Below are 23,601 nucleotides of genomic sequence, written 5' to 3'. Positions count from 1 at the left end.
ATATATTGAAGCAAATGCACACCACATTTTAACAAAAACAGTTCTGTTTCCTTAATGTTGTGCAGGGCCGGACCAAATGAGTTGTAAGGGGGGGGGGGGGGGGGGTTCCTCCTTTTTTTGGGGGGGCAAATCAGCGAAGTGGCGAAGCTGCAGGCGCGCGAACTAGGGGGGTCCGGGGGCATGCTCCCCCGGAAAATTTTTGAAAAACGGTTAAAATCTGTGCAATCTGGTGCATTCTGGGCCTTGTTTTGAGGGTTAAGGCCTGTCAGTGTGAGTTGGTGGGGGGGGGGGGGGGGGGGGGGGGTACCTTTTTCTCATCGGATTTCACATTGAATAAAATTTGTTAGAGACACACACAAAATGTATTAAAAAAAACAATAAAAAAAAACAACACTCAAAGCAAGGTACATGCTTTTTCCAGGGGTGGGGTTCCGGAACCCCTGGAACCCCCCTCTGGGTCCGGCCCTGTTGTGGTCATATGACTTGAAGAGAAAAATGGTGTATTTTAAGGTAGCTCCTCCCCCTTACATCAATATCTGACTAACACATTTTAAGGCGAGATGGGTCTTTTACTTTCTATGTGAAGTGATTATTCACACTTATTCCTCCCTCTGCTTCTTTCTCTCTGTAAACTTGTAGGGCTAGTTATTTTTCGGTAACTTACCAGCAACTAAAATCACTTACCCAACAACAGGCCTGAATCCTCGGTAGCACACAGGTTGAGGAGCTATAGACTTTGTGGGAACTACTTTTGCGATTGAAAAGTTTCGAACGCTCTAATGCACGAAATATATACTTCTCTGGAGCAAACAATACAAACATACTGCATTTAAACTAGCAACTACAGGCGTTGACACATGACTCTCGATATAAAATCCACGAGTTCGGTTGTTTTCTGAATCCAAATCTAACGATCAGTGCAGAGATACTCGCTTCAGATCTCTTTAAATGTAGCTAAAGCTCGCATTTTTCATGATCCGCTAACTTCGACCATTATTTTTAAAATTCACTGAGACTCGGCATGTAACCTCTACTGATTGTTTTGTTGCAGACTTACGAGGAGGCCGAGGCAACCATCAAAGCAGAGAGACCGGATTTAAACGTAAGTTATTTAACAGAGCTGCTGTGAATAAAAGAAATGTCAGTTCTGTTATTTGAACGTTTAATTGCACACTAAATGAACTTTTCGGGTGAAATTGGTCTTTAAAGTGAACGGACAAGCAAATAATAATGAAATAATGAGCAGGAAACAGATCTCAGCTTAGTCAACGTCGTCTCTCTAGAACTGAGGCAGGTTCTTTTTCTGCCTATATGTGACCCTCCACCACGAAATGAGTCGCATGTCACCTCGCGCGGTTCTGCGCTAGGTCTGATAACAGTGTGAGGGTCACCATAGTCACAGGCTTATAACTCAAACAGTTTTCGCTCTTTTCTCAAATGGTTTTCACCACTGGATAGAGCATACAAAACTCTTTAGGAAAATGTAAAAATATGAAAATCATGCAATGGTGACATGCGACTCATTCCGTGGTGGAGGGTCACATATTACATTATTTGTGTGTCAATCCATTTCAAATGCTACACGATCGACGTGCTAGTGCATGAGTGTTTCTTTTTTGTCAATGATTAAACGCTGCAATTTAACTTATGTGATTTTTTGTTGTTGAACAGTCAACCTTATTTTTGAATTTGTGTGAGTGTGGTATTATACTCTGAATGTTATGGCCGATAAAAAAAATCTCATTTTATACCGTCAAAATTGTTTCATCCCTGAGTAACATGATTTGTGGTGTGACTGGTGTGTGTACGTGCGTGCGTGCGTGTGTGAGTGTACAAACTTGTGCCGTGTTTAAAATAGTTCTAAAAACAGATTCATTTTAGTTGTAACCCCCCCCCCCCCCAAGAAAAAAAAACAAAAAAAAACTAGTCGCGTGAAGCGATATAAAAACATTTAGTCAATCTGTCGGGATCAAACTAAAAGATCAACACACACAAAACAGTCATCGCCGAGACTATATTTTGATAGTCTCGCCTAACCACACCCGAAGACTGACACGGGTCACGCTCATCTCCGCGAAGCGTACGAACGTGATACTGTACTTACTGAACATTTTGTTTGTTTGTTTGTTTGCTTGACGCCCAGCCGACCACGAAGGGCCATATCAGGGCGGTGCTGCTTTAACATATATAACGTGCGCCACACACAAGACAGAAGTCGCAGTTTATATTCAGTAATTCTGAGCACATTTTTAGAGTAAACATGACATATCTACTTATTTTAGAATTCATGAGATGAGAAATACGATGCAATCATTTCTAAATCTGTTGGTGAAAATTTGATTTTAATGACAACTTTAATGAGCAAACTAGTCAACTAATTTTTAAGCTGCCAAGCTGAAATTCAATCTCATAGTGCGGACTTTGTCGAAGATTACTTAACCAAAATGTCAATCAATTTGATCGAAAAATGAGGGCGTGACAGTGCGGCCTCAACTTTACCAAAAAGCCGGATATTACGCCATCAAAGATATTTATCGAAAAAATGAGAACAAACGTCTGGGGATATCATACCCAGGAACTCTCGTGTGAAGTTTCATGAAGAACGGTCCAGTAGTTTTCTCTGAATCGCTCCACACACACACACGCACAGGCGCACGCACACACACACACACACACACCCACACACACACACACACACACACACACACACACACACACACACACACACACACCAGGGGCGGATCAGTTGCTTTGTAAGGGGGGGGGGGGCACTTTGAATCGAAAGTGAATTTTCGCCCAAAGAAGCAAAATGGTGCCATCTGAACTTAGAAATGGTCATAGAATCAGCATAGAAAAATCTTTTTTTTTCTTCTTTTATTTTTCTTTTTTTTTCGGGGGGGGGGGGGGGGCACGTGCCCCATGTGCCCCCCCCCCCCTCGTCCGCCCCTGCACACACACACACACACCACTAGCCTCGTCTTGATTTCCCGTCGATGTTAAAACAGTTAGTCAAAACTTGACTGAATGTAAAAAGAAATAAAAGTAAATCAACAACAAAAAAACAAAGCAAAAAAACAACACCGTAAAAACAACACAAAGAGTTGACTTGTCGTGAACATTTATGTTCACTGAAAGACAGACAGACAGACGTACTCTGTAAAAGCAGATACACGCAGACACTTTCTTTCTTTATTTGGTGTTTAACGTCGTTTTCAACCACGAAGGTTATATCGCGACGACACGCAGACACGGAAAGACAGACATACTGACAGACAAACAGGCAGACAGACATGGGAACAACACACACACATACACACACACACACACACACACACACACACACACACACACACACACACACACACACACACACACACACACACACACCACTAGCCTCGTCTTGATTTCCCGTCGAGGTTAAAACAGTTAGTCAAAACTTGACTGAATGTAAAAAGAAATAAAAGTAAATCAAAAAAAAGAAAAAAAAAGCAAAAAAACAACACCGTAAAAACAACACGATTTAAAAAAAAAAATAATGCACAAACAAAACTCACAACTATGTTTCAGATTTTTCGTGTGTTGGAGAACTCTCCAGTGACGATGGACTATCGAATCGAGCGAGTGAGGATCACGGTGAACCAGGCTGGGGTGGTCGTGCTGGAACCTGTCACGGGATAATGCACGATGCACACCTTGGTCATCAACACTTATTTGTCTTGCGTTTGTCTTTTGCGTTCACAATTTATTGTTTTATTCACAAAATGAGATCCTGCTTTGTTTGTTGTTGCTCTGTGTGCACATTTGTAAGAGTTTGTCTGTGTCGTCACTCTAACTTTGGCGCCTTTGATTTCAATTTCATTTAAGTTATGGCACTTTCTTCATTGACAAAATGAGATCACACGCGTGCTGCTTAAATCATTGTTGCTTTTGTGTGCACACTTGTAAGCGCAATTTGAGCGTTTGTCGGTATCGATCGTCACTCTGAAGTTGGTGCCTTTGATTTCAATTGCATGTGAATTATCGCATTTTTTTCATCATTCACAAAATGTGATTGTGTACTAGGCTTACAACGTCGTTGCTTTGTGTGAATATTTGTAAGCTTACTTTAAATGTTTGTCTCAATCGACATTTTGAATTTGGCGACCTCAATTTCATTGTCATTTAAGAAATCGCTGCGTCATTTTCTCACATAAAGGAGCTGTTAGGGCATTACTTTTACCAAGGCACTTCAAACATGTGACGAGGATTTTTCTTCTTAAACTGTAGACAAACAGTTAAATTTGCACAAACCTGTGAAAGCTTACTTATATATTTAATAAATATTTGCCTGTATGAGAGAAAAAAGTTTGAATCAAAGAACATTTTTACTTTACGAAAATCTGCTTGCTGACAGTTGGCTCTGCGCATTTATTTCCTCGAAAACCTTTGACAGAAAAAATAAGAGACAAAGTGGAGAGAATTTCGTGATTGCTGGTTTGTGTGTGTGTATTTTAATCAACCAACAGAAAATGCTAAGCATAAAAGATATCAAAAACATTCATTAAATTTCTTTTGAAGGATGTACCATGATTTAAAAATGAAAATAATATTCTATGTTGCAACAAGTCGTGTCCACGTGTGTGTGTGTGTTTGTGTGTGTGTGTGTTTGTGTGTGTGTGTGTGTGTGTGTGTGTGTGTGTGTGTGTGTGTGTGTGTGTGTGTGAGAGAGAGAGAGAGAGAGTGTGTGTGTGTGTGTGTGTATAGTGTGTGTGTGGGTACGTTGCATTAAGGGCTTTCATTGACTACTAATAGACGATACAGACTGACATTCGCAATACGCTATATACAGATACAGAGAAGTTTGAACCTTCTGTTTAGTTTTAGTTGACTCCTCCTATATTTAGAACACGTTCAAACAGCGTGACAACCATACATGACATCTTTATGGCTCTGTGTCGTTGCAGCGTGCACCACAAACTCTCGAGGCACCCTTCAACCAAAAGGACAATGGCTATAATAAAAAGATGAAGTTTTACAGCTGATAAACAGTTACTTTTTCCCACGAAATATTCCATGTCTGACCTGGCTGGTGAGCACGAGAAAGGGCCCAAGTGGGTGGGACCCAAGCACTAGGTCGGATTGGTTGAAATTTCAAACAGATCACAATTTCAACCAATCTGACCCAGCGCTTGCTCTACCACAGTTAGGCGGTTTCTAGTGCACACCACCTCGAGATTATTTTACACTTTGGACTCTTGTTTTGTTTCAGCAAAATAAAATTATGTTTAATGATAATTGATATTTACCTGGAGAAACAGAAAGAATCATGTTTTTTTGCAGAGCAATTTAATAGCAAGGGTTTATTCGTTTGTTTAATTAAAACTTAACTTCGATGTGTCTGGAAACATAGGCATACAGACATATAAAGTAATGGCGTGTCAGAAACGCAGACAGACAGATATACAGATACACAGACCGAATAAACATACATGCAGTGATCAGCGCTTTCGCCACCAACGTCAAGCACAATCACGAACACAAACGTTTATTGGGCTAAAAGAACTCTACAAATCGACAAAATATGTGTTTAAAAAACCATTTGCCGCTGCTGCGAATGAGGACATTACATCTAAATTACGCAACCATGACAATGGACATTTAAGGTTGTCTCTTTTTACATTTAGTCAAGTTTTGACTAAATGTTTTAATATAGAGGGGGGAATCGAGACGAGGGTCGTGGTGTATGTGTGTGTGTGTGTGTGTGTGTGTGTGTGTGTGTGTGTGTGTGTGTCTGTGTGTGTGTATAGAGCGATTCAGACTAAACTACTGGACCGATCTTTATGAAATTTGACATGAGAGTTTCTGGGTATGATATCCCCGGACGTTTTTTTCTTTTTTTCGATAAATACCTTTGATGACGTCATATCCGGCTTTTTGTAAAAGTTGAGGCGGCACTGTCACACCCCTCATTTTTCAATTAAATTGATTGAAATTTTGGCAAATCAATCCTCGACGAAGGCAGGGGTTTGGTATTGCATTTCATCTTGGTGGCTTAAAAACTAATGAGTGAGTTTGGTCATTAAAAATCAAAAACTTGTAATTAAAATTATTTTTTTTATTAAACGATCCAAAAACAATTTCATCTTATTCTTCGTTATTTTCTGATTCCAAAAACATATACATATGTTATATTTGGATTAAAAACAATCTCTGAAAATTAAAAATATAAAAATTATGATCAAAATTAAATTTCCGAAATCGTTTCAAAAATTATTTCATCTTATTCCTTGTCGGTTTCTGATTCCAAAAACATATAGATATGATATGTTTGGATTAAAAACACGCTCAGAAAGTTAAAACGAAGAGAGGTACAGTAAAGCGTGCTATGAAGCACAGCGCAACCGCTGCCGCGCCAAACAGGCTCGTCACTTTCACTGCCTTTTGCACTAGCGGCGGACTACGTTCAGTTTCATTCTGTGAGTTCCACAGCTTGACTAAATGTAGTAATTTCGCCTTACGCGACTTGTTTTTTTTTGCTTAACGCCCAGCCGACCACGAAGGGCCATATCAGGGCGGCTTAAGGTTGTCGTTACACATACATCACAACACATCACTGTTCACATCTATGATCTTTATGCCTACGATGTTCCGGGCAAGACGCTTCTCCACCCGTCCCTGAGTTGCTGTGCGAGCTGCACGGCCAGGTCGCTGTAGGCCGGCACGTCCACCACGTTGAAGTTGCCCTCAGGGTCAGCGCTGTAGTCGTACAGTTCCCTGGCATACACGTGCGTCCAGTTGGCAGAGAAGGTCGTGTGGTCGTAGGCCACCCACTCCGTGTAGCGATGCTTGTCCGTGCGCATCGTGTAGCCCATAATGATGGTTTCGAAAAGCTGTGGAGCTATTGTGGTGTTCGATGGGTAGTAGGAAGGTCTGGGGTACTGGCTGAACACCGCTCTTTTCCACTGTACTTTGCTCCCGATGACGTTGCTGCCTCTGTGACGTGTTGACATTCTGGTGACGTCAGTACCTTTGGATGACACGATTCCCATGTCGGTGAATCCTGTAGATGCAATGTTGGTGTCCATAATTTGATATGACGAATTCCTGACGTCACTGGTTATGTATGACGCTGTTGTGACGTCCTCCGAGACGCTTTTGATGAGCGATGCGAAGCTAGCACCTTCCGTACAGAAAGCTTCATCGAAAGGATTGGAGGAACAGGTAGGGGGGATATCTAGCCCAGCGAGCTCAGAAAGTGTTGCGTACATGTCCACAGCTTCCACCAAGCCATCGGTAGAGAGAGGGTCTTTTGTGTCACTTGTATGTTCGTTGACAGGCAGCTCGAATGCATCTTTGAAAGGGAACGTTTTACCAGGGAGCAACTTTGGCGCAGTGACACCGGGTACGTGAAACATGAGTGGAATACGAAGGGCAAGGTCAAAGTTGGTGTGCTTCGTCCATTCCATGTGTTCCCCGAGTAGCCATCCTGTGGAAACATGGAATCTGTGACACATACTTTTTTGCATGTCTGAAGTCTAATGTATTAGCCTCTTATTTAAAAAGAACAATAAAATAAACCTCACCCTCCGCCCTCGATAAATCCCTCAGTCAATACTTCACTAAATGTAAAGAAATAACGAAAAATTAAGGCCTTCAGATGCATGTATTAGTATGCAGTTGACATGTCGTTGATGCAGTTGTTAAACTACCAACACATTTCAAGAAAACACAGAGTTTCATTTGAATTTGCCAATCATTAAATCCAATACACACACCTTCTGAAATGATCATTTTCGCAAAGTTGATACATTTGATAAAAACGGTCACTATTACTGTAATGCTGTTAAAATACAGGCGTCCAAACTAACACAAAAATATTGAAGGCAATCAAGCTCCTAATAAGGCCCGGTGTAAAGCTCTTCGTGAAACTGAATGTATTTCAAAATGTTCAATCCACGGAGCTAATTCTGGACGTAGCCCAATTTACATCAAGACAAAAAGATTCGGGCTAAAGAACAGCAAAAGAAAACTATTTACCGTGATCACCATGGAAGGTGACGATGGTATTGTTGGCGAATCCTGATTGGTCCAAAGCAGCCAGCACTCGACCAACCAGAGCGTCCGTGTAAGACGTTGCGGCCGAATAACTCTGACGCATCAGGTACTGCACAACACACACGCACATTCTACAAAAATACAACAAAAAAGGCAGGAAATGCCTTAAGGGTTGCATTCTGGAAAGGAAGTAACTAATTCGTGCGCGTGTGTGTGTGTGTGTGTGTGTGTGTGTGTGTGTGTGTGTGTGTGTGTGTGTGTGCGTTCGTGCGTGCGTAGATGCGTGCGGCCGTGTGTGTATGTATGTGTGTGTATGCGTATGCGTGTGTTTAATTGGCAGTTATAAGTGTGCGCGTCTGCCTCTCTGTATCCGTGTGTGTTTGGGTGTATGGGGTCCTTATCTCGTTTAGCTATGTACAAACCTGGAAATCTGTCGGTATAGCACCAAAGGGCCAGCTGACATTCAAGGCTATGATGTCCTGAAATCTTCTGAGGTTGTTCCAGGGAGAAAAGGAAACGTAGGGCATCATCATGGGAACATTCTGGTTGTCTGCAAGCTGGATCTTGGACAGTGGGTATAGGTCTGTATTGAAGCAAATCAACATGAGAATCCATACATGTACAGATTGTGGAAATGTAAACTGTAATATTAAAAAAGTGTGTCTTCGTTTTTCGTTCAAAATAGCGCAGTGGGTACAAGTCTGTACTGAAACAAAATAAACTCAATGATTCATTCAGATACTGAGTTCACTCAGTGCAGTGCGTGTAACAGTCAGCCGTTTTCCCTGACAACTTATTGCATTGTTTTTGGTTCACATTAGCAAACATTTTGAGACAGCTTCACAAACATAAGCAAATTCAGCTACAGTCTAGGATCTTTTAAGGGTCAGTTGAAGTTCACCCGTTTGCAAATAACACTGCAGGGCTGGGATGGGGGTACTTTGGCCCTGGATTTTGGACCCCCTCCCCCCTTTAAGCTATGTTTCCATAAAGCGACGGGACGGCGGCGACGAATAGGATTGGCGGCAGGCGAATTTGAGTGTTACCCGGCATAATGTGGTTTTTTGTGTGAAGAAAAAAAACCAAAAATACCCCTTTCACATGCTTAATTTCAACTCTCGCCGCGCCAGCCCATGTACCCCTGCAGCATTCGGGAAACCTCTCACAACCTCGGCAATGCTTCATGAAACGGCATAGGGGACGTTAATCTTAATTTTCACGAATGGGCACCGTACATGGTTACCTATAAACATATCTGGAAACCAGAAATGTTTGTGTGAACAAAAAACACGGAAACTGTTTTGATATTTTTCAGAAATAAAGTAGGAATCATTATTTACACATGAAATTGCATGGCTTCCGTTTGAAACCTCGAGGTCATCACAGGGGATTTAACTAATTGTAATTCAATCAAGTTGGGCTTCAGAAAGAAGCAAATTCCGATTATAGTTACCTCCCCGAAACCTGAGAGACATCGAATATTCAAAATCCACAGAGCATTTGAAAAAAACACCCAACAACAACCCCTACAATTGTACTTCAAATACCTTTCAGGATTACCTCCCCGAAACACGAGAAGTATGCCAAATGTACAGTATCCATACCTTTATACTTCGCATCATATCTGAAGGGAAGATGTGGCTTGTGGAAGCCTAGAGCGAGGAAGAAAGGCTTTTGGTCCACGGATCTGTTTTGAAGGAAGGACACGGCAAAGTCAGCGTTCTCTTCATCAGGCAGCTTGCCGCTAGGGATCTGGGATCGCTCCAAGGGACAGACGGCGTTGTCATACAGTTTGCCGTCTGGACCCGGGCAGATCTGGTGGTTACAAGACAGAAAAGAATAAATAAACGAAAAAAAAAAACCGAATGAATTGAGAAAAGAAGCAATTTTATGGAGGCACACGTGAGAGCTCTGAATTGGCCAAGTTGTGCCTGGAAGTGTTGCAGATTCAAACTTTACTTAAGTGATATCAGAACTTAAGTCACAGAGAAAACAAACGCAGCTACACCATGTTAAGCCAGGTGTTTATTAACCGAATTAAAGTTGTATTCTCTATTTTGAACTATACATTTACCTCCTGAAGCATAAAACAGATTATTATTTGATCTTTCTAGACAACCTATCATCATCATCTCCATCACCATCACCATCACCATCACCATCACCATCACCATCAGCAGCAGCAGCAGCAGCAGCAGCAGCAGCTAGTAGCAGCAGCAGCAGCAGCAGCAGCAGCTAGCAGCAGCATCAGCTAGCAGCAGCATCAACGTCGTCGTCGTCGTAGACATCTTCATCATCGTCTGTACCAAATTGTTCATGTGTTCAGTGCTGCCACTCACTCTCACCTTGTCGTAAAAGTACTTGAGTGAAGGGGCGTGTCTTGCTGGGAAAGTCCAGCTGAAGGGATAGTCATCCGTGTTTCCAGACGTAGAACCTGATATAGACATGAACCGCTATAGCTCGTTCGCGTACCCTCTAAGCTGTGTCTTCCAAAGTGTCCCACAAAGCCCATGATGAGTAATGGTGATTAAGGGTATATTTAAGTTAAGCTGTTCTTGTTTTGCAGCAGTCCTTCTGTACCCTTTTACGTGATTAATGGTAATTTTCTATGTGTTTCTGTTGGCATATCCGGTTGACAAAAGTCAAAATGATATTGCCACTTTCTTGATTTTGTCACCTGCCAATACGATTACATTTCTTAACATGCTAACTTTCCGGTCGTGAAAGAGAAGAGACGAACCAGTACTGTTTAGAATAACTTTATGTAGCAGTGCCCATCTCCTCTCCCTCGCCGTTTTACATAATTTCCTAACCATAAACAGAGTGCCACGTGCCCGTCTACAAGATTGGAAAGCGCGCACTCAATCAGGTTTTTAATTGTGTACTCCATGAGAATGCCTGAGAGGTACAAGTGCATTGACCACGAAGCTCATCAAGCTTTCTGTTCGCCTAGATCATACCTGGGTGAAAGATCTTGCCGACGGACTGCGTGATGTATCCGTTGTTCTTGAAGTGCTGTGGCAGTGTGGTGTAGTTGCCCGCGATGTCTCTGAAGTACACGTGCAGATCGTATGTGCGTGTCGTGTCGGGACGTCGCCCTGTCAGGAAGGACGTTCTGCTTGGCGAACACAGCGCTTGCTGTGATTAAAAGAAGTTGAAAAAGAATAAGAATGAGGAGGAGGAGGACGACAAGGAGCAGGAATCACTCGATCACTCTAAACAGAAGAGAGCACATTGTGATCACATTTCTGTAGAAAGTTTTGAACACTTAATGACATTGTAAATAGTTCTGTTGGCAAAGATCGAGGCACACATAATAAACACATAGCGTTAACAAGTGGTCATTTGAAAACAAAGCAAAGAATACTAATCATGGTATCAGTTTCAGAGTAATGCTACTTCTATACCTTGACATTTTCATTAGCCCAGGTCAGAATTCCCAGCCACAAGCGATCACAATTATTAGATGGGCATATTTCAGCTTCCGGACCTTCATCCGGACATATATGACAATTTTATATTATTGTTTTTACAGACAAAGTTTGGTGTGCAGAAAGACATTTTTTGTGTGTTGGGAACAAAATCGTTTTGAATTACTTCAATTTTTCGTACACTGTTACGTGAACTTCTTACTTGTACGTATGCCCGTTCAAACACAAGGCTCTTGGCGGCGAGTTGGTCAATGTTGGGAGTGACCATGTTGGTTTCTCCATAACATCCCAGCTTGGGCCTCAGGTCGTCCACCACCAGAAACAACACGTTGGGTCGGGACAGTTCTAAGCAAATACTAAGCATTTTAACTCTCAAAGCGTTTATTTGTCATACACATAATTATATAGCCGTCGAGTGCACATGGTTTTCTACAATGAAGAAATGAAGACCTGAGGCAAAATTAGCTGTTTTGTCATATTAGAAATTACACCTGTCAGTGTATCTGCTAAAGTTATAACAAGAGATAGTGTACGTGCAGTCCTGAATGATAAATAAAAATGCTAAAAAACCAAAAGGTAGCTGTCGTTTTTACATTTAGTCAAGTTATGACTAAATGCTTTAACATTGACTGGGAATCGAGATGACGGTGTGGTGTATGTATGTATGTGTGTGTGTGTGTGTGTGTGTGTGTGTGTGTGTGTGTGTGTGTGTGTGTGTGTGTGTGTGCGTGTGTGTAGAGCGATTCAGAGAAAACTGCTGGACCGATCGTCATTAAACTTTACATGAGAGTTCCTGGGTATGATATCCCCAGACTTTTTCTAGTCTTTTTAATATTGTTGATAAAGGTCTTTGATGATGTCATATCCGGCTTTTTGTGAAAGTTGAGGCGGCACTGTCACGCTCTCATTTTTCTACCAAATCGGTTGACATTGTGGTCAAGCAATCTTTGACGAAGTCCGGACTATATGATTGCATTGCAACTCGGAAGCTTACAAATTAGTTAATTAGTTTGCTCATTAAAGTTGTCATTAAAATCGATTTTTCGCAAACAGATCTAAAATTGACTGCATCAAATTCTGAATCTACAAACATATCCAAATGTCATGTTTACTCTTAAAATGTGATCACAATTAGCGAAAATAGGTTAATTAGTACTACGATTAAAACTTAAGAAATCGATCCAAAAATGACTTCATCTTAAAAGTTTGTCTGGCTTGTCAAATTCACTTTTTGTTGCACGGGAAAAGTGAGCGATTTTCTTGCCGCGGGGATTGTTATGTCTTGGTGAAAAAATGCAGTGCGTTCAGTTTTATTTTGTGAGTTCAACAGATTGACTAAAGTAAATGTTGTAATTGCTTGCCTCCCCAACGGTTAGTATTATTTTTTGGATAATAAATAATAAGATATTTCACAAACCTGATGAAACGCGCTGTACTGCCAGCGACAACAATAACACTGAAGCGATCCAACACGCCGAACGTTGGCCAACAGCTGCCATTTTGAAGCTCACCTGATTGTAAACGAAGAAAAGAATACAGCAGCATATAAAGCGAAAACTGGGGTCAATATATCTTGCTACACATTGAGTCACAAACACGAGTTTTTCTTTAAATATTTTTTTTCTTTTTAAGGTTTAAAAAATAGAGACACACAAACATACCAGTTTCTTGTAGTGCGACACGAACCAAAGAAGTACCCAGTTGCTACAACACAAATCAGCAGTTTGCCCATGTCTTATTCATTCCATGAAGGGAGTAACAAGTCTCGTGCAGTTACAGGCGCTGGAAATGACTGATCGTGTTGGCTTGAATCAGCCGCAAACAGTAAAAGACAAAGAGTTGACTTGTCGTTGACTTGTCGTGAACATTAATGTTCACTGAAAGACAGACAGACAGACGTACTCTGTAAAAGCAGATACACGCAGACACGGAGAGACAGACATACTGACAGACAAACAGGCAGACAGACATGGGAACAACACACACACACACACACACACACAGACACACACACACACACACACACACACACACACACACACACACAGACACACACACACTCATTCACGCCCACAATCACAATCACACACACGCGCACACACATACTAACACACACACACGCAATTTCAGGTATAGCAAAACACACACACACAAACACACACACACACACAGACATACACGCACAATCAGACACAGACACACACGCGCGCGGATGTACTAATTGACGCATGCAGACTCACAAAGACACATAGAGGCGCACACAGACCGCTGAACTGGTTAATGCATCTTTTTTTATTTATTTTTTTATCTATCTGGGGTAAGCCTTCATTTCTGCCTGTGATATGCAACGAGTTTTTTTTTCTTCTCGTAATCGAGAAGCTAACAAAACCAAGGTCATTTTGCCATAGTTAAAAACGCTGCATAAACATAATTATCTCTAAAATGAAATGTAGACCCAGTTGTTCTGTGTGGTTATGTAAAAGACTGAATGACGGCTGAATGCCTGCATGTACAATCTGCATGTATAATATACATATTATACTATGTGCAATAGGGAGAAAGTAGCCCGAATTTCTATGAGTGTAACCTCACAGGACTATATGAAATCTTATCCTTATCCTTTTACTGTCTGCATCTGTGCGCGCGTTTGTGTATGTCCGAGTGCGTGTGTGCTTCTTCTCTGTGTTTGTGCATGCAAGTATGCTTGCGTCTGAATGTCTGTGCGTCTGTATTGTCTGTATTGTTGTGTCTGTATATATATTTGCATGTTTGTGTCTCCGTATCTGTATATCTGTGCCTATGTCTCTGCGTATAAACTTGTGTCGGTCAGTGTATCTGCCCGTCTGCAACGGCGTTGCTAGCATCCAATACAACTTTCTTCGGCAAGTTTGCCGAAATAGTTATAACAGTTCAGTTAAGTTTCGTATTATTTTTGTAGTCCTTAGTGTACTAACCATTACAGCTTGGCAATAGACGAATTCTGGAGAAAAAAAACTCTGTTGGATTTGTATGGGAAGTAAAAGAGTGAAATGAATACTTCTGTTTTTAGTGAGGCAAGCTTTCTATACGTGCACCTTGTCCACGTGTTTTAGACACACCCCTAGTTATCTTGTCACGTGGGAAATTTCGACTTACTGCAAGCAAGAGTTTTAGCAAGACAGGATGGCAAGAAGTCGGCGATTTGAAAGAAATTTTTAGGTTTTGACGTTTCCCCGACCGCCGACGTCAATGAACACCCCTGATCTGTGTCTATGTTTCAGTCTCTGTATATTTCTGTCTTTTCCTTGTGTTTGCGTTTGTATACCTGTATATATGTCTCAGTGTCTGTGTGCGTTCCCGGGCGTTGCATGGAGTCGTTGTACATGGCCAATTCTATTTATCATTCTCTCGTTAAAAAAAAAATTAGAAGCACGCGGTTTTAGATTTTATGTGCAAAAAAAGTAGTAAAAAAAAAAAAAATCACAAAATGGAATACATATCACTCGTGAAAACACGTCCACGACGGGAAATTTTCACTAAACACAATTACTTTGTTTTATCCACGGAAGATCTGCATGCCTACGATCTTCCAGGCAAGACGCTTCTCCACCCGTCCCTGAGTTGTTGTGCCAGCTGCACGGCCAGGTCGCTGTAGGCCGGCACGTCCACCACGTTGAAGTTGCCCTCAGGGTCAGCGCTGTAGTCGTACAGCTCCCTGGCGTACACGTGCGTCCAGTTGGCAGAGAAGGTCGTGTGGTCGTAGGCCACCCACTCCGTGTAGCGATGCTTGTCCGTGCGCATCGTGTAGCCCATAATGATGATTTCGTTCAGAGATGGATCTATTGTGGAACGTGAAGGGAAGAAGGAAGGTCTCGGATACTGGCTGAACACCGCTCTTTTCCACTGTACTTTGCTTCTGCTGGTTCTATGACCTGTTGACATTCTGGTGACGTCAGTACCTTTGGATGACGCGATTCCCATGTCATTTAAACCTGAAGATGCAATGTTGGTGTCCATAATGTGATATGACGACTTGCTGACGTCACGGAATGTGTCTGACGTTATTGTGACGTCTTTTGCTACGCTTTTGATAAGGGAGGCGAAGCTAGCACCTTCCGTGCAGAAAGTTTCACTGAAGGGGTTTCGGGAACAGGTAGGGGGGATATCTAGTCCAGCGAGCTCAGAAATAGTAGGGTAGATGTCCACAGCTTCCACCAAGCCATCATTAGTGAGCGGGTTGTTCGTGTGCCTTGTATTTTCGTCGATGGGCATCTTCAATGCGTCTTTGAAAGGGAACGTTTTACCAGGGGGCAACTTGGGCGCAGTGACACCGGGAACGTGAAACATGAGTGGAATACGGAGGGCAATGTCAAAGTTGGTGTGCTTCGTCCATTCCATGTGTTCACCGAGGTGCCAGCCTGTGGAAACATGGAATGTTTGACAAAAATGCATATCTAAAACGACATTGTCATGACCTCTTATTTAAAACAAAGCGGACAGAAAAGAAAATTGAAGAATTTATTTCGATGGATGTTTCAGTATAGTGTTGCTTTTTGTTGTTTGTATCGTCGTATTACTACCATCATGTTTGTAAGAAACAATAAAAAGCTACATTTGACTTTGCTAACCACTGGCTCCAGTACTGAATTAAACCTTCTTAAGTCATCATTTTCACAAACTTGATACGAAGTCACCATACACGGCTGCTGTTACAAACGTTACATGATTATTTTTATAATTCAGGAGGTTAAATGTATAGGTCAACGTAGATAATAAAGCTTAAATATAGTTCACAATATTTGGAATGCGGACGACAAAGAGAGAAAAAACTAAAGCTTATGACATAGATTTTGCTTTCATTTCTTCAAGTTCAAATACAACTGATTATCTTGTTAGGGCAATCTAATGATTTAGTCCCATGTGAAGTTCGTCGCCACACTGAATGGATCTTAAATTATTTGACTCATCTTTTAAGATTAGATAGCATAACATAAAGAAATTGCCATGTCCACTTTCATCTATATCAGTAAAAGGAATCTGTCCGTCCGTCACACTTCTGATCGCTAATAACTACAGTGTTGGTCGATTTGCATGAAATTTGGAGTTAAAAGCAAGGAAGCAATCGATCACGCTCACGCTTATAGCTCAGGCGTGTCTTGGAGTGTTACCAAACACAGTAGGCGGTCTCCAGTTATACGGCAAAGAACAAATCGTTATTATATGTCAAATTTTGCCTAAACTTGGACATATCTATGGCTAATCCGTGCACCAAATTCACTTAACACTTTCCAGAGCTATAAGCTGAAAAAAGCGCTCGTGAGCGCACTATTACCACGCTGCACCCACAGCGTTTTCGACCTGAGACCAGCACTACCGTACACAGACCTATTTTAGATAGCCAGAATCAACTCAATACAAGGATTGAAGGTCAAGAAATAGAAGAACATCACAAAGAACTATGTACCGTGGTCACCATGAAAGGTGATGATAGTATTGTTGGCGAATCCTGATTGGTCCAAAGCAGCCAGCACTCGACCAACCAGAGCGTCCGTGAAAGAAGTAGCGGCCGAATAGCTCTGACGCATCAGGTACTGCACAAAACACAGAGATGATCACTTTCAAATGAACTGGTTACAATAATAAACACACACAAGAAATAGTGTGTGTGTGTGTGTGTTTGTTTGTGTGTGTGTGTGTGTGTGTGTGTGTGTTTGTGTGTGTGTGTGTATGTGTGTGCTTGTATGTGTGCGTGTGCGTGTGTTGTTGTGAGTGTGTGTGTGTGTGTATGTGTGTGTGTGAGTGTGTGAGTGCGTGCGTGTGTGCGTGCGACCATGCGTGCTGCGTGCGTCGCTGCATACCTGCTGGCGTGCGTGCGTGATTGCGTGCGTGTTTGCATGGGAGTGTTTTTCAGTCGTGTGTGATCTTTCTTTCTGTCGGTATCTATATGTGTTTCTTGGCATATAATTATCTAAATCAGCTGTACACACACCTGAAAATCGTTCGGTATAACGCCGAAGGGCCAGCTAACATTCAAGGCCCGGATGTCCTGAAAAGTTCTGAGATAATCCCAGGGAGCGAAGGAAACGTAGGGCATCATCATGGGAACATTCTGGTTGTCTGCAATCTTGATCTTCGACAGTGGGTATAGGTCTGTAATGCAACAAAACCAACAACATGGCCCATGAGTGACACAAACTCTGCTCAGCGCAGTGTGTTGAATAGTAAACCGTTTTTTAGAACAACCAATTTCCCCGTTCTGTGGTTCAATAGTTCAATAGTGAACCATAAGTGGAGATTGTGAGACACAGCTCTGCAAACATAGGAAGCCTTAGTTACAGTCTTGGGTTTGTCCAGGGTCATTTCAGTGTTACCCCTTAGAAATAAGGGAAAGTCGCCAATCCCGGAACAGTTGGCCAACTTGGAACACCTCAATATGCGATCAACGGGGAACAATTCATGAACTATTGTTTTGCAGAAATGTCTAGTGACATTCCTTGATATTATTCCAGCAAAAAAAAATGACTATCCCGGCAAAACAAAAAAAATGGTACTTTTTTGAACTTTTCTTCCTTCTTCTTCTTATTTCTACCGTCTACAATTCGTATTATTACTCTTTATCAATATACGTTCACGTACAATGTTGATTGCTGGGATAAACCTTCATAGATTTGCAATAACTTGAACGGAAAAAAAGATTTGAAACGTCACGTGTATCCAACAGAAAAACGCGAAATCCGTGCAGGTGCCATATGTGGCAATGATGGAACACATGAGAGAGGCAAACAAGGAACAGTGTTCCAGCTTTGCCGCATTCTGTTCCATTTTACCCTCATCAAACAATAAACAGAACACTGCTGTTTTATTCACGTATTCAATTCTCTTTTCGGTTTTGTTGTGTTTTTCCTTTCTATAAGTTTTATTGAATGATTGATTGATTTGTTTGACAGTATTATGAGACCCGAACGGCGGTGGTTACCAGAAGAAATGGGCTGCGCTTTGTCGGCAGTGAAAAACGGAGATATGGGTTTGCGTTGCGCATCAAGAGCATATGGTGTTACTGTCACAACTCTTAAAAGTCATTTAGAAGGAAACAAACACATTTGCAAAAGAAGAAGTAAAGTTCACAGGAAGACCTTCTACATTAACACCAGAGATAGAACAAGAACTAATCAATAGCATTCTTGAAGCTGAAATAAATTTGCCAACGTCACCCCCATCGTTGTTTTGTACACTGTACATGGAGATTCTGGTCATTATGATTGCTTGGTGTCAGCAGCAAATGTAAGCTTACCTGCTGCTGATGTCCTGCAACGCACAACCACAAGCTCGTCGAAGAGATCATCATGAACAAAAACAACCTTCTCCTTACAAGCAAAAGCTGGAGATTTCACTTGCAAATAGGCGTGCAGGTCAACAGAAAAGAGGAAAGAATGAAGCTACAAAATCTTCTGCTCGGAGAAACAAGAGGGGAATACCTTCTGATCAAAGGGGAAAAAGGAGAACATTCTCGACGATGCGTTCTATCCCGGGGAAAAGCACTTGGTACTGCTTCATGTGTGACACCAACTCCCCTGAGAACATGATAGAGTGCCAGAGGTGCACACAGTGGGCACACGAGGACTGCGCTGACAGCAGCGGACAAAAGGACTTCAAAATCTGTACTAAGCAATTTTTGTGTGTCTGCAAAATCAGTTCTTAAATCTGTTCTTAGTTTTTTGCTTTGAGACTTTATGCGTAATGATGTTTACATTTAGTCAATTGGGCAGGTAGCCCTTTTATATCTTTTATATAGAAGAGGGGTACAAATGAAGCTGCGAAATGTTGTGGTACTGCTTCATGTGTGGCACCAACTCCCCTGAGGATATGTTATAGTGCCAGAAGTGCACACAGTAATCACACGATGACTGCGCTGACAGTAGAAGACAAAGGACATTGTTTGCAAAATCGGTTCTTTGCCTATTTTTTCCTTCTTTTTTTTTAAGGTTTTGTTTTTCAGTCATTTTTAGACCTAGCCCTTATTTATCTTTTTGTTTTACATTTAAGGCTTAAATTGTTATCCGATTTGTTATTTTCTTGGTAAAAATCAAAATATGATGTTGAAAAAAAGATATTTACATAAAATGGCTTAATCAAAATGTTATGACGTATTTATTTATCTTGTGTGTGTGGCAATGTGTGCTTGTTTGTGTGTGAATGAGAGTGTGTGGGTGTATATATATGTGTGTGTGAGACACAGACAGGGCTAGAAAGAGAGTCAGGGTGTGTATGTATGTGTTCCGAGTTTGACAACACAGTGTTCCACTTTACACACCCATGCGTCCAACCTGGAACAAAATAATGTGATGAGTTGCTTGACTTTTATTTTATTTTATGTGGTTCGTTTATTTACTGATAGAGTCTAGTATGTGACAATATAAAGAACGCTTTGCAATATCCATTTTTTTTGTCTGGTACGGCTGTTTCTCCTTAACTGTTCCAGGTTTAGCGACTTTCCCCTAACTAAGACAGTTTCATACAGATCGGCATCTGTTTGTTTAATTTTGTTTTTTTAATGTAATTACATTTTTTGCAACCGAAGCAATGGTCCAGGAAACAATGTAGGGGGCACATTATTCTTACTAATGGGTATCGCGCTGGTACATATGAGAGGTATAGAACATTCCAAACCGACAAAGCTTTATACTCCATACGACTTTTGAAATAAACAAACTCATGCACTCCAAATGGTATCTAAGGATTACCTCCCTGTAACATAAAAGGCAAGTAACATATACACTCACCAAACCTTTATACTCCGCGGTGTTATTCTCCACGAGGTAAACCCACACTCTTGTACTTCTTAGGACTGCCTCCCTGATATATAAAAGGCATGTCAAATTTACAAGTCTCAAACCTTTATACTTCGCATCATATCTGAAGGGCAGATGAGGCTTGTGGAAGCCCAGAGCGAGGAAGAAAGGCTTTTGGTCCACGGATCTGTTTTGAAGGAAGGACACGGCGAAGTCAGCGTTCTCTTCATCAGGCAGCTTGCCGCTAGGGATCTGGGATCGCTCCAAGGGACAGACGGCGTTGTTGTACAGTTTGCCGTCTGGACCCGGGCAGATCTGGCGATTAAATTAAGGTAAAATGAATTGAATTGAATTTCGTCGGGTTTGTTGGGATTGCGAAAGAGTGAATACCCTTGTTTTTCCTCTGACAAATAAAGTCAACGTGTTTCCGACACACCTCGCGCTAGTGATTGGCCTCTCTAATGTTTGTCCGAGAAAAAAAATCAAGGGTATTACCTCTTTTACAACCCATACAAATTCGACAGAGTTATCGGAATTCGTCTATTGAATTGAATTGAATTGAACTGAACTGAACTGAACTGAACTGAACTGAATTGAATTAAATTGAATTACAGAAAAGACGCTTACCTTGTCAGTAAAGTACTTGCGTGAAGGGGCGTGCCTTGCTGGGAAAGTCCAGCTGAAGGGATAGTCATCCGTATTTCCAGACGTAGGACCTGATAGACAAGAAAAAATACAGCGGGTAGGAAATAACACATACGTACCAGTGAACAGCCCTGTGGGACTGAATTAGCTGTGTCCTCCAAAATGTCTCACGCATTCCATGGCGAGTAACGAAGATGAAGGTTGTCACTCCTTCTCGCCACCAGTGCTGGACTGATCGTGTAACCTCTGCGAACGCCAAGAAGAAGAAGAAGACTCATTCTCGCGTTAACAGTTCGGCTGACCATCTCAGATGTGGCCAGGCTTTTACAAGGGAGAAGACCATCCCTCCACTTGGTCACATACCGACAATCAACCACCTCAATGCTTGATGTGGTGAGTTGGATTTTTTTTTTATTGATGAATTAATTTCAATGCCACTCGTGGACTTTACGAAATTAATTCGTCTACATTTTTTTCTCTGCGCATAGAAAACACTCGGGCTGTTTATTTGTGGGCATGATCATACCTGGATGGAAGATCTTGCCGACGGACTGCGTGATGTATCCGTTGTTCTTGAAGTGTTGTGGCAGCGTGGTGTAGTTGCCCGCGATGTTTCTGAAGTACACGTGCAGATCGTACGTGCGTGTTGTGTCGGGACGTCGCCCTGTCAGGAAGGACGTTCTGCTTGGCGAACATAGAGCTTGCTGCAAGAATAAAAGGAGGAGGAGGATAAGACTTAGAAGGAGGATGAAGAGGCGGATGATGATGAGGAGGAGGAGGACGGGGCGGCGGCGAAGGAGAGGAGGAGGAACCACTCGACAATACTGACTTAAATGTATTCATTGACACGGTAATTTTTATTTGTCTTCAATGCAGATAATAAAGCTGTTTCGAACTGAATTGTATTGAATTGCCCGTCTAAAGAGTCATAATTATAGACATTTCACTGAAGGAATTTTCATGAATAGTTCGAACAATTGCGCTACCATGATTTGAAACAGGCTTTTGACACGAACAGGCTGATACACCATTTTCTTTTCATCATTGGCGTTTAAGATCATTTCTTGCGCTCTTATAGACAAGAATACCGTGGATCATACAAATACCACAATGTGGGAAAATAAAGCAAAGAATTCAGATCACGGTATGAATTTCAGAACAATGATCTTTTTGTAGATTGAATTTGTCATTGACCCACTTTAGCATACAGACGTAACTAGCCTACACTCTCTAAATTATAAAATTAGCATATTCCAGCTTCTGGGTCTTTACACAGATTTATATGACTACTTAATAATCCACTGTTTGGTCACTGACTAAGCTCAACGTGCACAAATACAACTCTTTTATTTCAGAAACAATCTGTCTTGTATGACTTCAAGCTTGCACCGTTACAAAGATTTCTTACCTGTACGTATGCCCGTTCAAACACAAGGCTCTTGGCGGCGAGTTGGTCAATGTTGGGAGTGACCATGTTGGTTTCTCCATAACACCCCAGCTTGGGCCTCAGGTCGTCCACCACCAGGAACAACACGTTGGGTCGGGATAGTTCTATAGACATAATCACCTTTTTAAATGTCCACGCGCATACATTTCTGCCAAGTTCATGGTTTAATATATAACACGCTGGTATTGAAGACCTGAGGTAGAATAAACTATTTCGTTAATTTCGTAATCATACCTGTCTCTGTATCTCCCAATGGTTCAGCTTACATTCGGGATTACTATGTTTCAAAGTCTCTGTAAGCTTTTGCCGGTAATGTTTAGCGTTGAAAATTCAAAGCGCACAGTCCTGTGTCATTATTGACTGTTTTACATTTTTGTTTGTACAAGTCCCTTTAATTAAACCAAAGAATATTTATCGTGAATTAATTGACGGATTGAGCTCCAGAATTAAGCATGAATAATTAATTTGGTCTTTTGATCGAGGAAAATGACTGCCACGGGAGAGAAAACGCATTCGTAATATTGACAGAGTTGTGTCCCTTCCTTCGAAAAAATGCACCAAAACGGCTGCGCCGATGTTTTCCTTCTCAAACCATGTAAATGAAAGGCATCTATACAGTTCATTCCGTAAGTTCAAAGGTATCTGCAATGATTTGTTATGCTTACAAGAGCAGGTTCTGTAAACTTAGAGGCTGAACTAGAAAACCGTTCCTGAACTTACAAGGCTAAAGTTCAACATGACCTTTTCTGCCTTGTCAGTCATAGCCCTTGTGTGAACACGCATATCGCTGAAGCTTTGGTTGTGTGTGTACTCGCACTCACACGCAGTCACAAACACTACACAAAGACACGCACACAAATCACATACACACAGGCGCTTTCATAGAGACAAGCACACGTGGAGGCGGCAGGCACACCGAGACGGACAAACACAGACACGCACTCAGTGAGAGACAAGCATTTACACTCAAGTCAACACATGCGAGACAGTAGGCTATGCACGCAGTCCTGAATAATGATAATAATAAGACATTGATCTTACCTGATGAGACGCTCTTCTCTGACATCAACGACAACAGAACTGAAGCGATCAAACACGCCGAACGTTGCAAAGCAGCTGCCATGTTTCAAGTTCACCTAATTCAAATAGAGGAGGGAATACACAGGCAGTACACAAGGTACAAACTGAGATCAATATTTTAACCAAGCACTTAGTCACAAAGACGTGCTTTTTATTGGCGTATACATGTTACAATCGTGCTACACTAAGCAAAGGA

The 23,601-nt window shown here is 41.6% G+C and overlaps 2 protein-coding genes across 2 annotated transcripts; both read right to left on the bottom strand.

Annotated features, from left to right (window-relative positions):
- Positions 1 to 4,825: 4,825 nt before the first annotated feature.
- Positions 4,826 to 13,327, bottom strand: LOC138969115 (iduronate 2-sulfatase-like). The gene is made up of 8 exons (XM_070341823.1): positions 12,883 to 13,327; positions 11,668 to 11,810; positions 10,995 to 11,172; positions 10,380 to 10,468; positions 9,639 to 9,849; positions 8,457 to 8,617; positions 8,017 to 8,143; positions 4,826 to 7,465 (listed from the first exon to the last, which is right to left on the bottom strand). The coding sequence occupies exons 1-8, from the start codon at positions 12,962 to 12,964 to the stop codon at positions 6,618 to 6,620; spliced, it is 1,839 nt and encodes a 612-aa protein (XP_070197924.1). The 5' UTR covers positions 12,965 to 13,327; the 3' UTR covers positions 4,826 to 6,617.
- Positions 13,328 to 13,620: 293 nt separating this feature from the next.
- Positions 13,621 to 23,601, bottom strand: LOC138969113 (iduronate 2-sulfatase-like). The gene is made up of 8 exons (XM_070341822.1): positions 23,367 to 23,601; positions 22,287 to 22,429; positions 21,405 to 21,582; positions 20,861 to 20,949; positions 20,338 to 20,548; positions 17,434 to 17,594; positions 16,909 to 17,035; positions 13,621 to 15,862 (listed from the first exon to the last, which is right to left on the bottom strand). Exons 1-8 carry the CDS (start codon positions 23,446 to 23,448, stop codon positions 15,024 to 15,026), a joined length of 1,830 nt encoding a protein of 609 aa, XP_070197923.1. The 5' UTR covers positions 23,449 to 23,601; the 3' UTR covers positions 13,621 to 15,023.

This window comes from Littorina saxatilis, linkage group LG6 (assembly GCF_037325665.1).
Source record: "Littorina saxatilis isolate snail1 linkage group LG6, US_GU_Lsax_2.0, whole genome shotgun sequence".
Lineage (NCBI taxonomy): Eukaryota > Metazoa > Mollusca > Gastropoda > Littorinimorpha > Littorinidae > Littorina > Littorina saxatilis.
This window is presented reverse-complemented; position numbering and strand designations above follow the sequence as displayed.

Bases quoted from the DNA above. Each gene is read 5' to 3' on its own strand.
- LOC138969113 (XM_070341822.1), bottom strand. From the start codon at position 23,448: ATGGCAGCTGCTTTGCAACGTTCGGCGTGTTTGATCGCTTCAGTTCTG. The intron at 22,430-23,366 runs GTAAGATCAATG...TTATGTCTATAG, and splicing joins AGAGAAGAGCGTCTCATCAG to AACTATCCCGACCCAACGTG. The intron at 15,863-16,908 runs GTACATAGTTCT...ATGTTTCCACAG, and splicing joins CACCTTTCATGGTGACCACG to GCTGGCACCTCGGTGAACAC.
- LOC138969115 (XM_070341823.1), bottom strand. From the start codon at position 12,964: ATGGCAGCTGTTGGCCAACGTTCGGCGTGTTGGATCGCTTCAGTGTTA. The intron at 11,173-11,667 runs GTAAGAAGTTCA...TTTTAATCACAG, and splicing joins TTGAACGGGCATACGTACAA to CAAGCGCTGTGTTCGCCAAG. The intron at 9,850-10,379 runs GTGAGAGTGAGT...TGTAACCACCAG, and splicing joins TCAAGTACTTTTACGACAAG to ATCTGCCCGGGTCCAGACGG.